This window comes from Diceros bicornis, chromosome 28 (genome assembly GCF_020826845.1).
Source record: "Diceros bicornis minor isolate mBicDic1 chromosome 28, mDicBic1.mat.cur, whole genome shotgun sequence".
Lineage (NCBI taxonomy): Eukaryota > Metazoa > Chordata > Mammalia > Perissodactyla > Rhinocerotidae > Diceros > Diceros bicornis.
Genome location: NC_080767.1, coordinates 39,067,397 through 39,083,989, shown reverse-complemented (window position 1 = coordinate 39,083,989; position 16,593 = coordinate 39,067,397). Strand labels below are relative to the sequence as shown.

Sequence of the window (16,593 nt, the reverse complement as noted above, 5' to 3'; positions counted from 1 at the left end):
TGCTGTTTTTTGTTTCCAGGCTTCTCCATGTTCTCCAGTCCAGACTCTGGAAGGAGGCAGTTTGCTTGGCCTAGTCAATATGGGCAGAGCCTTCTGTACCAGGCTACTGTGTAGGGTCTCCCTTGGACCTCCTTGGTACCTACCCCGGGGCCAGCTGCTTCCACTCAGGACAGAAAATAGCTGCTTCCCTGGGTGGCAGGTCGGGTCAGCAAGGCGGGAACACTGAGTGCGGTGGGCTTCCTTAGTGTCGTGTTCAGAGCAGGGGACAAGTAAAGGGTGTGTGCCGACGAGGAGTCCTCTGCAAGTCTGTCAGGAGAAACGTGCCATTTTCAGTATGTTCGAGAAAACAATAGCTTCTCCTTTTGTCAGTTAACCCGTATCCCACTTCATTCCCATAAAATCTTTTTGGAATCAGGATGCCCTATGTTTATACAGATATTGTATTTTGCTTTTTCGCGGAAGGACTTTGTGTTCTATATTTGAATGTATGTTTTATAGATTAAAATGAACTAAATTTTATTTTGACAATTTGGGGGATTTTTCATAGCAAAACATTGTATGTGAATTTTGTTGTCAATATTGAGGGGGACACGAAGAGAGATAAGAGAGGAAGATTGTGAAGAAATTTATGTTTTTTTGTTTTTTGTTTTTTTTTAAAGATTTTATTTATTCATTTTTTCCCCCCAAAGCCCCAGTAGATAGTTGTATGTCATAGGTTCACATCCTTCTAGTTACTGTACGTGGGACCCGGCCTCGCGTTGGACGGAGAAGTGGTGCCCTGGGGTGTGCCCGGGATCCGAACCCGGGCCGCCAGCATCAGAGCGCGTGCACTTAACCGCCAAGCCACAGAGCCGGCCCGAAATTTATGTTTATCATATGAAATTAAAAGTTATTTCTTAACTCTTCCTTTGTCATGAAACCTTTTAATGAGACTTGGCAAATGGGTTAAGTACTCTCTGATGAAATTTCCCTACAACCTGGGCAGTTTTGACTTTAGAAGAGAGGAATGAGTTCAGGAAGATCAGAAGTTCCCAAATTGTTAACATTGATGGCTCCTAAAAATAATTCAAAATCACTCATCTGTGGAATAAGCCACCTAATGGATAATAAACCTTATCTTATTAGGCGAGGTGTTTAGTAATTAAATAATTAATTATTTAATTAATTATTTTAATAATTGATCAATAATTAAAAATAATGACTGCAGTGATATTAACAATTGCTACCAGGCAGCGAGCGCCAGCAGTCACTCCCTAGACACTCCACAGCACTGGCTGTGGAGAGACGAGACGACAAAGCAGAGCTCGCGTGACTTGGTTTGCCCAGGGCCACACCACTCTGTACGTGGCAGAAGCAGAATTTGAACGTGAGCCGGGGGGTCAAAGCCCTAGCTCTTGCCCCTGCACCGTACTGCCTTTCCCCGACGACAGGGGGACTGAAGAGAGTTACCCAGCTTGACCACTGATGGAGTATGTGCCGTGCTTTAGTCATGGTGCTGAGCACTTCACGTCTGCTGTAATTGCCTCCTCACAGTTGCCTTACCCTGGGTTTACAGATGAGAAATGGCACTTAATAGGCCAAGGAACTTGTCCCAGGTCATGCAGCCAGGAAGGGGCAGAGCCAAGATCTAAACTCAGGTCTGTTTTTCTCCCCAAGTCCATAAACGTAGATCCTGTGCTCTCTTGTCTTGCTGGCAAGTTGATTTTCTGACTTGTTGGTAGACAGAACCTAAAGTTAGCTTATCTGCCTCATTTTTCCTGGGTCTTTGTGAAAAGGAAAAATATCGTTCACCTCTTGGGGCTGTAACAACTTTGCATTTCAAGTCTAGTTCATACGTGGGAGTTGCTTTCCGATTTCGTTTTTCCTCTCTTACATTGCACCACATTGCATTGCATTTTATCAGCAGCAGCACAACTGATCCATCCCGTTGAGCAGAATGAGTGACCTTCAGCATGGAAGAACGTCACTTTTATCTTTGACAACCCCTTGGTTTGACCTCTTGGTTTCCGAGTCACATAGCCCCATTTTCTTTTTGTAATTTGGTTACTGCCCTGCTCTCTGCAGTACTGGTGGCCTCCTCTGGCAAGCCGTGACAGCCAGTTGATCTTCTCTGCCTCAGCTTTGCTAGAGTTCCAGCCTTTTAGGATTGGTCTGTCTCAGTTTTCTCTTGGCTGTATCCAGTTTTGCAGTTTTCCTAGAAAGAAGCAACAGCCAGTTTTCCTCTGCACCTCTTGGTTTCCAGTCCCCCTTGCTGCTGCAGCTTCTCGAGGCCTGCTATTGAGAGAACAATTCTTCCCAGCACAATTCTGTCAGGACTACACGTTCCTAGCAGCTCTGCAGAATAGAGAGTGCTAACTTTTTTTGAAAAACACTAAAATGAGACAAAGTGAGTACTTTATTAGCGTCTTATAGATGGGGTCAGGAGTGTGAGCATAAAGCCATTTGTGAGGGAAGCCGGGAGTCTTGTGAAGCAAGGTTTTGAGCCACTTACCAGAGTCCCAGAGAAGATGGCTGGGTGGTTGGAGAATTAGATGACCCAAGGCCCTGTAGTTACCCTCTCATGATTCAGAGACATAAATGTGGGGTCATGGACCAGGCATGAGAAGGAAAAACAGCAAGAGGCAGGCTTCTGGCCCTGCACAGAAAACCAGTGACCTCACCCTCTAATCTTTCAAAACCTCAGCTTTCTTCTGTTAAGAATGAAAATAAGACACCCGCCTGGGCTGCATCCCAGGCTTTTTAGACAGGTGGAAGAGAACACTGCAGCCTCGTGGGCATGCCCCTGTCCTTGTCATAGAGCCACGGGTAAATCTGCGTTTTTTGGGGGAAGACCCCCCAGGGATCAGGGAAAGCATGAGTGGCACTAAACGCCTTTCCAGCCACGTCAGAGAACATCTCTTGGAGGAGTGTTCCACGGAACACCATTTGGGGAGTGCTCATCTGTACAACCAACTCCACCTTTCAAAATGTGTGGCAAATTGGACAGGTGCCGAAGCAAGCATTTCTGATCATGCCAGACAGCTCAGTGATACAGCACCCTTCTCCCCAAAATTCCTCGAGTACCCCGTGAGCCTCACGTGATGTAGCACTTACGTCCGGCACATGTCAATTTTATCACCTCCTTCAAGGTAGGAGCCATATTTAACACTTCTTAACCTCTGTAAGCTTCAGTTTACCCCTTTAAAAATGGGAGAGTTGGATAAAATGATTTTTTAAATCCTTTCCAGCTCTAAAATTATATGGTTCTCTGAAACATTGTCCTTGCCCAGTGTTCCACATAGTACAAACAGTTATTCAGGAAATAAATGTTTATTGAGATCATTCACTTTATCCTCTTCTTTCTTTGGAATTAGTACAGAGGAAGGGTTTTAGTACTGTAGTGAAGAAAACCTGTTCCTAAACCTCCTATAGATGGGCCCATCTGCCTCTGTCTCCCTCAGCCCTTTCTAACTACACGTTTAAAAACATCACGTAAAGTACAGCAGACTCCAAAAGGATACCTACATATTAGCCTTCTGCTTTATTTGTACCTGGAAAATAACATCTGTGGATGGCTATATGGTTGGCTTCGTTTTTTTAATGTATCCCTTCCCCCGAGCAGGGCTCAGCTGTGCAGCCTGTGTCCGAATGGCAGATACTGTGCTACCTCCTTCACCTCCCACACACATGCTTTATGCCAGGTCAGGGTGCCGTATCTGGTCCTGGGTTCCTTGTGCAAATAAGCTTTTGGTCAGCTCACCTCCCCTGTATCCCAGACACAGATGCTGCTCAGGTTCAAAGTGCCTTCCCCCTGCACAAGCCCCAGAGGAATAAGGTTTTATGTGATCAGCTTCTCTCACCTTCTAAGCTCACATGGGCTACCGGTATAGATAACTTCTCAACTACCAGATTTGTCATTTGTGTCAGATAGCGGTTGGTGGTGGAGCGGAACTAAATATTTTTGCTATTATCCTCAACTTTCCTCCTACTTTTCCCTCCCTATCTTGTGACTTGCCTTGCCATAGTGAACTAGAAATTCTCTTAATGGAATACAGGTTGGCAGGCAATTGCTTTAAGACCAGATAGGGAAGACCGTCAATTCAGCCCCAGCTGCCCAGAACACAGCTAGCCCTGACAAGGGGCTAGGCAGTGACAGCATTTCCAAAAGCGCTTCCCTGGAAGGGTGATAACCCAATGAGAGGCCTACCAGCTTCCTTTTCAAGTGCTCCTTGGCTCCTGTTGAGGAAGCACAGTGCTTCCTCTGACTTTTCACAACTTGCCATTTGAACACTCACGGGGACAGACGCAGGAGGAGTAGTGAGTGAGCTCTTTGGAAATGTGCTGCTCAGTATAGAAGAAGTGTTACCTTGGCAACAGCAAGCCGCTTCATTACCAGATGGCATCAGCTTTATTTGTGGTATCCGATAGCTGTTGCCAAGAATCGACCTGTAGCCCCGTCACTGGGCGTTTTGCCTCGGACCATGGCCAGCGTTGGCTAGTTTGTAGAACCGTGTCCGTTGGCCTGTATATGATGCGTTGCCATATCAGTCTACCAGAACTCCGAGGTCATTACAACCTGGTGCATCCAGATACGTTAGAAACTAGCACAGTCCAGATGCATGAGAATCTGAATCATAGAGTGACATGAGGGCTGGAAAGAACGTTAGAGAACATGCGTTAAGCTCCATCTTGACAGCAGAGCTTGAAGAGCTCATCTGACCCTTTCCACCACACCACACTCTGAAGAGAAACGAAGGCTAACAGCTGCTGAGTTTTGTCATGCGCCACACCTGTGACCACATGTTTCACAGGGATCGTCTCATTTAATTTCTTCAACAGGTCCCTCCACATTTCACAGCTGAGTAAACAGGCAGGAGAGGTTGTCTGACTTGCCCTCGGTCACACTGCCTGGAAGTGGCAGATGTGACACTGAATCTCAGTGCACTTGACCTTCGCACTCAATGGCCTCCTTTGGGGGTCAGTGAGGTCTGGCTGGATCAGCCCACACAGCAGCTTCGTATCTTCCCCTAAACTGCCTTACACTCAGGCCTGCAGACTCTTTCTGCTCAGCAGTCATTCACCAGGAGGCACATTTTTGTTTAGACCTCAGGGCCCACCGCAACTGTCACCCACTCTCCAGCTTCCTTTTAGCCCAGGTGTGACAGCCAAAGAGTAAATGAACATAAGTGGCAAGCTCACTAAACTGGAGGCAGCAACTGTTCTGGTTCCAGCTTTGATGTTAGCTGGCTTCAGATCATCTCACCTCTGCGAAGTCTAGACTAGAGTTTGGGCCGAGTAGCAATAGCTGCCCTGGAAACGTATTCTGTGCCAGGCCTATGCCGCACCATTTATCAGTGCATTGTCTCGTTGACGATGAGTGCAGTCATTCTGAGATGGAGCTGTCGTTATCCCCATTAGATGAGAGGAAATTGGTGTTCAGAGAAGGTAAGTAACTGGGCAGGCTTTCCAGTAGCAGAGCTGAGACCTGATTCCAAAGCCTCACATGTGTATACAGTTTTATTACGGCCACATGAAAAATTCAAAAAGCCATAAATCTATGCATATTCAACCTAGATGAGTACCAGGGTCCTTTCTGGCTCTGTAAAAACTAAGAATTGACAAGTTTCATAGAGCTTTAGGATTGGAAAGATAATGACAGTGAACAGGACAAGACTTCATGACGTTCCCTGTCCATAAACTGCCACAGCCAGTATAGGCACAGCCATCGGGATCCTCCTGGTGAGCCTCCCACACCCGCACACCTTCCCTGATGGGGGTGCACCTCTGTGGAGCCACAGCGCATGAGGCAGGGGCTGGAGAACCAGCCTATCCCAGGACTCGAGAGCACACCAGGCAAGAGAGGTGGAGGTGGGAATGGTGGCGCAGAGGCATGACTGGGAGGCAGGAGTAGTCATGGGGAAGTATGACTGTGGGGTATCTTTATTTAGTTAGAAGAGGAAATAAAACACTTAAACCTCAATATATAAATGAATATAGGCTAAGAAAAAAAGTGGGAAGGAAAAGATTCACTCTAATTTAGATTCGTAAAGTGAAACACAAAAATTTTAACCAATCAAAAGTTATTTGCCCCTCTTGCCCTGATTGTGGTCTTAAAATACCGTTTCCCAGGGCCGGCTGGGTGGCATAGCGGTTAAGCGTGTGCTCCACTTCCGTGGGCCGGGGTTCACAGGTTCGGGTCCCAGGCGCACACCAACGCGCTGCTTGTCAAGCCATGCTGTGGTGGCGTCCCCATATAAAGTAGAGGAAGATGGGCACGGATATTAGCTCAGGGCCAATCTTCCTCAACAAAAAAGAGGAAGATTGGCAACAGATGTTAGCCCAGGGCTGATCTTCCTCACAAAAAAAAAAAAAAAAAAAAAAACCTTTCCCACTGAAAAGAACCAGAGCTGCTTGAGGAAATGGCTGATTCATGACTTCTGGCAGGAGTTGTCCAGGACAAGCCTAGAATATCGTGTACCAGGTAGCAAGGAGGCTGTCAAAGACGAGGGTTATGACGAAGGGACTCAGCCTCAAGGACATGCCCACTGGCCACAGGCAGGACAATTGGAGCATTACTAAGAATAATAATTGCATCCGATAAAAATACATCAAATTTGTTTAAATCCATGAGTTTATAAGAATGTTAGGGGGGAAAAACTAAGCTGTCTGCATTGAAAGAAAACTAGTGAACCAATGCATTGTTTTGAGAACTGGTAAATAAAGGGAAAGAAAGGAGCATTTATCCTGTCTATATAATAAATTCTACCGCTGAGTAACCAAATAGTAGATGAGGGGAAGTTTTTCATTATAAAAGTGTTCCAGCTAATAAATGAAGATGGAGTGATCGCATTGGAATACGACCATCTGTAAGCCCTGGTAAATTAACGGGTCTCTGACTGCCAGCATCACACACTAGGACGCCCAACCTCGCGTGCCTCCTGTTGGTAGACTGTAACACCGCCCATGAAGTAGTCTTGCCAAAAAAAATCAAGCCTGAATCTCCCCTAATTACCAATTTATAGGAAGTACAGAGTAAGTGGGAACATGTAAAGCACACCACAGGGACACCATCACCAAAGTCCAGACTGTGGAAAACTCTATAGAAAAAATGACCCAGTTTCTTCAACAAATAAAATGAGGGGAGGGGCTGGAGAGAGGGACATCTTTAGTTTAGGAGAGACTTAATGACACATGTCAGCTAACCACATTGTGTGGACTGTGTTCAGATCCGGATACAAGCAAACTGTTTAAAAAATGTGGCACGTAGGAGACTGTTGGAAATGTGAACCCTGACTGAACGGCAGGTTTATAACATTGGAGAACTCTTGTTCTAGATGTGGGTTGGCATCGTGGTTATGCTTTTTTGTTTTCAGAGCCCTGATCCTTTAGAGATACAGACTGAAATATTTACAGGTGAAATGATACCATGGCTGTTATTTGTTTCAAAATAATACAGAGAGGGAAAAGTAGGTGGGATGGAGGTGAAACAAGATGGGCCAGGAGCTGCAATTGTTGGTGTTGGCGTGGGTACATGGAGGCTCTTGATACTATTTCATTTACTTTTGTATATGTTTTAAATCTTCCATAATAAAAGACTTAAAGAAATTAATTAAGTTGGTACTTCTGGGAGGGGGCGATGGATTTTTTGTTTGTTTGTTTGTTTGTTTTGATTTAATGGCACCCATTGCTGACGAGAGTGGAGTGAAATAAGTGTGTTCATACCTTTCTGGTGGGCATAACCCTAGTGGTTAGTGGTTGGAGGATTGTATCAAAAGCCTTAAAATATTTGTGCTGTTTGCCACAGTAATTAAAATTCCACACATTGATCCTCAGGAAATAATCCCAAATGCAGCAAAAGCCTGGTGAGCAAAAGTGCACATTGCAGCCATATTTCTGTTAGGGAAAACTTGGAAGCAACTAATGTCCAACAATAGAATAGTTAAAGAAATTATAGTATATCCACTTAGCAGAATGCCGTGCAGTACGTAATGCCGTTTTTGAAGACTGCACAGCAATATGGAACAATGCTTATGTCATAATTTTAAATAAAAATTTGATTTGAAATTATAGATATAGTTTCAACTATAAACATGTTAAAAATTCAAAAACTATGTATCTTTGATAGTAAAAAAGATTGAAAGGAAGTACTCCAAAATGTTAATGGTGATTATCTTTGGATGGGAAGACTATGAATAATTATTTTCTTCCTTTTTTCTCTAATTTTAGATTTTTTCATAAGAAGCATTTATTAGTTAACTTTTATAGTATTAGTTAACTTTAAAATACCAAAATTCACTTTTAAAAACAAAAAAATTTAAGTATAAAATTTCTAGTGTCTTTAGTGTGTTTTTCTTCTGAATTCCATCTTAAGAAACTTGAGAAATTACTAAAGCAATTTATCAGTTGATTAAAGTCAGCTCAATTTTGTTTTTTTAAGAAACAATTGCTTAGTTATCTATGCTTTTTAGCAAAGAGAGTTAAAATGTGCAGTTGAAAGCAGTAAACCTGTTGGAGGAGGTATGATGGACCTCTACTATGGCCTAGTGAGAGAGCCTGTTAATATAACTTGATTCCTTTCCTTCCCTCCCTCCATCCTTCTCTTTCTTCCCATAGACCAATACCGTGTGTAAACTAGAGACAATGTTGCTGTTCCTACCTTGGTGGTTTATTGGCATCCTTCGACAGTGGTTTCCAGTTATACAAGAAGTGACCCATTAAAAGTTATGTGGCATAGCAATATTTAAAAGTACTATAGAGAAATAAGATGTTTTTTATTATCATTCTCTTAAATGTAATTAATGTCATGTCTTTTTCTTACCCTGTTTATATTCTGTACCATCTTAGGCACACAAAAATAGAGACTTCAGCTTAGCACTAGAAGTTATTGAAGGAACCAGATGTTAGGAATGTTCACTGATACCCAGGACTAATCAAAGAAGGAGAAAGGTTGTTGGAGACAGTTAAGAACTGCCAGGCATGAGGAAATAAGGAAAGATGTCCCCAGAAGCAGACTGCGTGTTGGAGCTGCAGGATCAGGATTGCTGTTTGGGGCAGAGGTTCTTGTCTTACTCAGCCCAGCAGGGCTCCTTTTAGCTAATTCTGTGATAGCAGAGCCTCATGGGGACAACCTGGACCATGGGCCTTGGGTGAGTCCTGTGCCGAGTCTGCCTCTAGGGTCTCATCTAGGAAATGAAAAGTAGGGGCTAGGCAAAGTATCAGAAAGGTTACGCGAGACCCTGAAAGAAAGGACGCTGCTGTTTCTGTTCTTGATGCTGAGCCTGTTCCAGCAAGTACAGCAGGTTACTTTTTCCCTGGCATATATGAAACTGCACTTTTTTTAGGTGTTTTTTTTTTAATCCATAATACGTGCTTAGGTTCTAAGAGTAAAAGCACTTAAATGTATTTCCAGGATAGTGTTCCTTTTCGGCGATAAAATTCAGCTACTTGCCATTCACCGTCAGAACTTATTTGGTATTGCTTCTCTGCTTTTTACCAGCTATTAAAAACAGATAGTTCAACCAGGGGATATTTGGTGCATGCCTTTAATCTCTCTATTGTACTCTCTACATATTCCATGGGTGTACATAGGACCATGACATAATATGAAAACAGATGTGCTCACTAAATCCTAGAATACCAGAATCCTAGGATAGCCTTGAAGAAGATAATCTTAAGATAGGAAAAAATAAAAGGAAATTTTACTTTATCCAACAGATAGTAAACATATGGAACTTAGTCTGAGATTTATAAGCCAAAAATATAAATAAATTCAGAGTAGTTAGATGACTTGGGGCCTGCACCGTCTTTAAATGCTTACAGGAAGAACTTGCTGTTGCTGCGAGTTTGTTCTTAAATGCTTAGGATGCTAGCACAGGGGCAGCCACCACACCTCCCTCAGTGTCCTCTGTGCATCTCACAGGAACAGGAGGGAGAGGTGATCCTTTCTCTTTCTGATAGTCTTGCTCACCTTCATGTGATTCACATGTTCAAGTGCACGCTCTCATGTTTGCACGCATGTGTTTTGACAGGTGACCTTGGGAAAGGTGTTGAAAGTGATTGTCGTCATGCGGAGCCTCTTCATTGATCGAACAATAGTGAAGGGGTATAATGAAAATGTCTATACAGAAGATGGCAAGGTAAGCATTCTGGAGTCTTTTGTTTTGTTTTTCCTTTATTTTGTGTATCCCAGAACAAATATAGTAGAGTCCCAGATGAATGACATTAAACACTGGCAATCATAGCTGAAATGATCAACAAGCAGAGATTTATCAGTATGAAGATGAATGCTTTACAAAAAAACATTTCTCTCTCCCCTTGCATTTTTCATCAAGCTTCTGCTTTTTCCTTTAAGCCTGATGCCCTTAGTTGAATTTCTAATTTATCACCTTAGACCCCAGTTGCCTCATTAAATGTGTCTTCTGAGGAAATGGATTTCTTTTTGTGTGTGTGTAGTCGTGCAGCACATCAATAGCCCAGGGTTCAACATTTTGCTTTTCCTAGAACCATGAGGAAAATTCGAGTTAGTCTGACACACAACCTGCCGATAGTCTTTTTCCGTGGAGCTAACGAGGAGCCCTCAGGAGGTCGCTTATCCACAGCCGCACCCAGTGGATGCTGCAGTTGAAAAAGGATGAGTCATTTCCATGGGTGATTTGTTTCATGGAAAGTTCACCCGTGTGGACCCCTAATTTCTCTTGACTGCACACTGTCCATATGGCTCTATAGAGAGCATCAGAGGATGCTGATGGGAGCTGACAGCCTTCATTTGTGTTTGCTTCCAGAGCGGAATGAACGCTCTGCCTGAGATACCCACCCAGATGCACCCTGGTCATTTCCCAGGACTGAGCCTCTATCTGCCTCCCTCTCAGGGGCTTTCCATTCTCTTCATGAATCCCATTAAAATTTAAAAGTTCGTTAATACTAGCATGCACCACCCAACGGCCACGTTATAATGAGGATAGAATGTTCTTCAAAAAAAGGTGACAAATGTCGTTTAGCACAGAACAGTGTGTTATATAAGAGATGTGACCCATGAAGCAGTGAGATTTGTGTTTTGAACAAGTAATCCAGCATGTCCACAACCACACAAGTGTTGTCAATGTGGAAAGCTACTCTTACTCCAAGGACTCTGCCAAGTTCCCATAAATCTCCCCATTGATAACACAAAGCATTCCTTGAGAGGAGATTTCCCTTTTCTTTTTGGAAAAACCAAAATGTCTTTGGAGCAATTGTGGAAAATAAAGTGCATTATCAGGGTAGGTATGATCTGTGTGTGTATGATTTGTAAATTCTAATAGCAGTTCTGAACAAGAAATTCCAAACTACTTAACAGCAGAGCAACCCTGGGGTAGTGCATACCCTGGCCAAGAGCCCCTGAGTCATTTAGAGATGTGGTTCTTGTTGCCTCTGTTCAAGGTTTACAACTTTATAGTCACACCTGGTGTGAAACACAGCCCTTGCTCTCCAAGGACTTACAAGTGTATCGAGGCAATAAAGAGTAAATACATAAAAAGTTAGGTAACAATAATGACCATGCTATAAGAGATACCAAATTCAGGATGCAGATGAAGCATACCCTGCATTCAGATTACAAGGAGTGGAGAGTTTACCTAGTTTGCATGATATCTTTAGTATCATATTTATTTAATTGCCCCATACTGAAAGTGTCCTGAATAAGACATATAAAGCTCTTAACACTTTGCCACCTAGTAAACTCAAATTTATTGAAATGATAACTAGTATTATTTTTATTCTGCACTTAAAACAGGGGCATTAGAAAATAGTCTCATATGTATACTTCTAGAATTTCTCCCTGACTCCTCCTCCTCAGCTGCTTTAGATAGTTCCTTCCCTCTCATCTGCCCCCTTGCCTCCCAGGTTCCCAGGGTTCTCTTCACCCTCCTCTCACGCCCCTTGGCCATTCTCGTCCACCCCTGTGGTTTCACGTGTCACCCCCACAGCGATCACTTCTGATTTGTGTGTAGGTCAGACCTCTCCTCCCCAGATATACCTCAAATTCAGCCTGTCCAATACGAAACTCATCAGCTTCCTGCCTGGACTCAGTTTTCCTCTGCTGTCCTTGTCTTGGTTAACTGTATCACCACCTAATTGCTCAACCTTCCTTCCCCTCTCCCCACATACCTAGTCTGTCAGCAGGTTCTGGCTAATCTCCCTCTTAAATCTCTCTGAAGTTGGGCCCCTCCTGTCTGTCTCTACTCATTTTCAGTTCTCAATATCTCTCTGCTGAATAACTGCACTAGCCTCCTCAGCTCTAGTCTCCAGTCTTCCTTCCCTCCCGCAGTCTGTCCTTCACTTGGCTTCCAGAACTATCTTCCTAAAATACACATCCAAGTGCATGATTTCTTGCTTTTCACCATCTCCGCATTGCCCAAAGCAGCCCTCCCAAAGTAGGAAAGTAGAATATTACTGGATGTTAGGCATAAAGCAGTCCACGGTCAAAAAAGTTTGAGAAACACTGGGTTAGAGAAAGTTTAGTAGGTTTCATTACCGTAGAGATGTTGAGTGGCTTAAATTTGCTTGGGTGCCTGATGAATCTCCCAAGAGGGGTATATTTTCCTAACTTATTTGACCGCCAAATTCTTTTTTTCTTCTTTTATTTTTAGAGCATATTGCGACACTGGCATTTTGCAGAGCACACTCCTGAAAACTCTGGCTAATAGAATAAAATCCAAACTCCTTTGCAAGACATAGAAATGCCTAGTGGTCTGGCCCCGCCTTCCTTTCCGACCTCACTTGCCGTCATTCTCTACACACATTTCATCTTCCTTATGTGCTACTTGTGGCTCCCAGGACATGCTGAACTCTTTCACACATTTGCACCCTCTGTGCCCTTGGCCTGAGGTGCTTTCCCCTCCTCGTCTGCCTGACAAACTTACTCTTCGCACAGATGCTAGAGATGGCAGGCCTGGGTTTGCCTCTGCTTACAGCAAAAATTATCATCACTAATACATCCATAGCAATCTTTTCTTAATACGAGAGTTACTACATTGAGTACTACATTATGATTATTTGTTTACATGTCTATCTTGCAATTAATAAAAATACTAACAGTACTCCATATATTGGTCTAGTAGGCATTGTGCTGAGCAAACTTTGCCCACAGTCATTGTTGAATCCTAGACTCATTTTCCAGATAAGGAAACTTGAGACCTAGAATGGTAAAGTGACTTGCCCACAGTCACACCCAGCCAGATCTCTGAGCCATCTCAGAGCCATCTGCCAGGAGCTCCTTGAGGGCCCACACTCTCTCCCGTGACTCTGTGTCCCGAGGATATATCTCAGGGCCCGGAACACAGTAGAAGCCCAATAATGTGTGAAAGGGGACAATGAAAAAGGCTACTGGGATGTGAAAATGCTTCAGCTGAAATGGGAAAATGGAGAATCAAAAGTTAGAGATGGGGACTAAAGGAAGCAGCAGGGAGTGAAGTCGTAAATGAATCAAAGAATAAAGGAGACACACACGTGCACGTGGCACGTATTTTCTTAATGAGAGCTTTGCGTGGGTTCTCTGTTCATCAGAAAGAAAATGTGTGTGTCTGGGACCTGAATTCTACTGTGATTCATATCACGAATGTGATACAGGAGGCCTCTTGTGCCCTGTTACAACCACATACATTGGCCCAAGCAGTAAGCAGGGACCCTAAAACTGGGAATAGCAAGATGGAGAGGACCGAGTCCATTTGTTGTTTTAAAGATACATTAACCACATTTGGCAGAGAAGCTCTCAAATGACTGCTCTGCCTAGAATCTAATCCCAGCCAATTTGATTAGCCCTTTTTTTCCAGAGCACTTTACAAAGGATAAAAATAAAACCATGCAGACACTATTAGTATTCTGTTTTGAGTACTGATACTGGTATATGTGAACTTATATATATTTATATATGTAAGCATTAGTGCAATTAATGTGTTGAAATGTCTAGTACATCCCAAATAAAATGTAACGTTTGGAAGGAGCCATTGGAGCTTGAGGTGTGGTCTACGAGCAGCACAGTGGTGCCTGCAGTCTTGCTGTTCCACAGATGCAGCCCTGCATTTGTTGACTTGGTGCCTAAGTGGTAGCTGGGAAGGGGGTGGGGGGTTGCTGCAGTCTCAGAGAGCTCAGCCGCTGATACAGTGGTGTGGCCTGGAAAGCCTCACACAGGCTTACAGGGGTCTGAGCTTCTGTGGATATAGTTGTCCGTGTCCTCCAAACCCAAAGCAACCAACACATTCTAAAAGGTTTAATTATCCCTATTGCTATAATAGTGGCCCAGCGCCACCCCCAATTTCCAGACCTGGCAGGATCCCTCCCCCGCCCCGTCAGAATCCCAGGAGGTCTACCACTTTGCACTTTGCAATAACATCCACCTTTACCTGCGATGCATATTTTTGATACCAAGCACCAGTAAACTAATTCCTCTAATAAAATATAAAAATGCTTTTAAGACTTACCGCCCCGCTATTCATTGTAATCAGGGAGGAGCCAAGACCCATGACTCAGCATGTTATAAAGGCAGATTTACGTTGAATACCTGGACGTTGTCCTGATTTTATACCAGTCAGACTTAACTGAAGAAATCTAAGTGTCTCGGCTGAATTTTTCTTATTAGGGGATTTAGGTTATGTTAATGCTATAGCTTCATTAATTACCCCGTATCAATAAAAAAGGCAGCTTTTAGCCTCCTAGCGTAAGAGAGGAAAAGAAGTGGTGGTATCAAAGGGAACCTTCAAAAGACAGCCCGAGCTGTCTCCAGGGTAATTTCTGATCCCTGCATTCTTCCCACTTCAAAGTTGGGTGTGTGTGTGTGTGTGTTTGGGTTGAGGGGGTTGGGGAAAGCTTGAATCTGATTTCTCTAATAAGTGTTGGCATCAGCCCTGTTTGATATTAGATGCAGGGAACATTTTGATTTGTTATAGCCTTTGAAATTGTTCAGACGACCTTCAGAAAAGTGGCCTCCTGTTACTTACAGGGGACGGGGAGAGCTGGGGAAGGGGAATCCAGTTTAATCCATATGCAGAGGATGCCCCGAAATTGTGCTTTCAGCAGTTTTTAGTAACAAATGTATGTCCTGATTGAAAGTGAAAAGTTGAAGAATAACAGACCTGTAACACTGCGTTCTTGTAAGACTTGTTCACTTCTTATTCTCCAGGGGAGGGTGGGCAGACTTAAGAAGATGACCAAATAGAAGTTTATGGTTTTGAAAACTTGGGTAACCATGGAGAATTCCATCACCATTGCTGGTTTACAGCATTCCTGCCCCCACCCCGCACTGACGCATCACTTGTCGACCTTGCAAGATGAAGCTACTAATAAATAAAAGCTTTAAGAGTTGAAGTCCTGTGAGGCTCACAAGTTTTATTTGGAAGTGTCAATTTTAGATAATTTATGGTTCATTGTACTATTTTTTGAAATGAAGAATTGGTAACTTTCTGATAAGCTGCCAAAATCTTTGCTCTCTGCTAAATGAATTTTAGTGGGGATGATTGTCACATCAGCAGGCCTCGAAGCAGATTTGTCACGTTGAACTTTGCAAGAGTGCCCCCCGAAGAGCTGTAACAGCTTAGGGGGTGTTCCGAGTCAGCATCCCGTCTGAATTCCAGCTGAAAGGCCGTCTTCCTCCTCCTCCGGGATTAAGAGCTGGACCCCTGGAGACAGACCTGGTTTCGAATTCCCCACCACATATTAACTCTGTGGTGGTGGACAATTGGCTTAACTTCTCTGAGCCTCAGTTTCTTCATCTGTGAGTTGGATAATTTTATCATCCTTATGCAGTTGCTGGGAGGACTTAAGAGAATGCAGGTACAGTGCCGGCTAAATGCATAGTCATCGGTGAATGGTACCTGCCCTCACTGGTTGTGATGGAGGTTCTGAGGGTGGTGGTCATCGTCGTAGTGAGAATTCGCTGGCCTACTGACATGGCATCATTCTGCTTTTCTTTTCAGTAAGTTTGATGGTCACTATTTTCACTAGTTCTTCCTGTGTATCGAGAGGGCCTTTGATGTCTTGACATTTGACCTGAGAGCAGATGTGTCTATGCTAAAGCAATTGGTCATCTGTGGGGTTCGTTTTCATTTTACCTGAGATGGACCACATTCCCACCCCTAAAATACTCATTCCAATCCCCAGAGTCCCCAAGGCTGCTCCCAAGACTGCAGATTCAGCCACCAATTACCATAAGGTTGACTTTTCTATTTTAAGATTTTCTAGTGCTTGCCCAGAATACTGAGGGGTGCTTTATTTTCTTTTTCCTGACACTATAGTTCAGAATAATTTCTCGTTCATCAGGCTGAAAGTTTACAGCTTCCAGAATGCTCCTTTTTGAATATCGCAGCCAGCAAAAAATTGGTAGCCATGCCCACCTTCGCAGCACATAAGCTGAAGCTCGTAAATATTCACTTGGATCAGGCCTGGCTCCCTGCAATGAATTTCTGAAATATTCCTGGCCCTGAGGAGAGGAAGGGCACTGACTCCAGAACACTCTCTTAAATGGCTTTCTTTGGCATAAATCTAGCAGCAAATCAAGTACAAACCTGCTGTGTGTTCGCGGCAAAGGGGAACCCCATTGTTATCGGATCGCTTTCTTACCCGTGTGCACCTGGTAAATAGGGCATA

The 16,593-nt window shown here is 43.6% G+C and overlaps 1 protein-coding gene across 2 annotated transcripts in view; it reads left to right on the top strand.

The window, feature by feature from the left end:
• The window catches only part of MED27 (mediator complex subunit 27), a 205,366-nt gene that overhangs the window by 163,835 nt on the left and 24,938 nt on the right, over positions 1 to 16,593 (top strand). For both annotated transcript variants that reach the window (XM_058524347.1, XM_058524346.1), the window contains exon 5: positions 10,008 to 10,115. In XM_058524347.1, the coding sequence (XP_058380330.1) occupies positions 10,008 to 10,115 (108 nt within the window). The remainder of the gene's footprint in view (positions 1 to 10,007; positions 10,116 to 16,593) is intronic.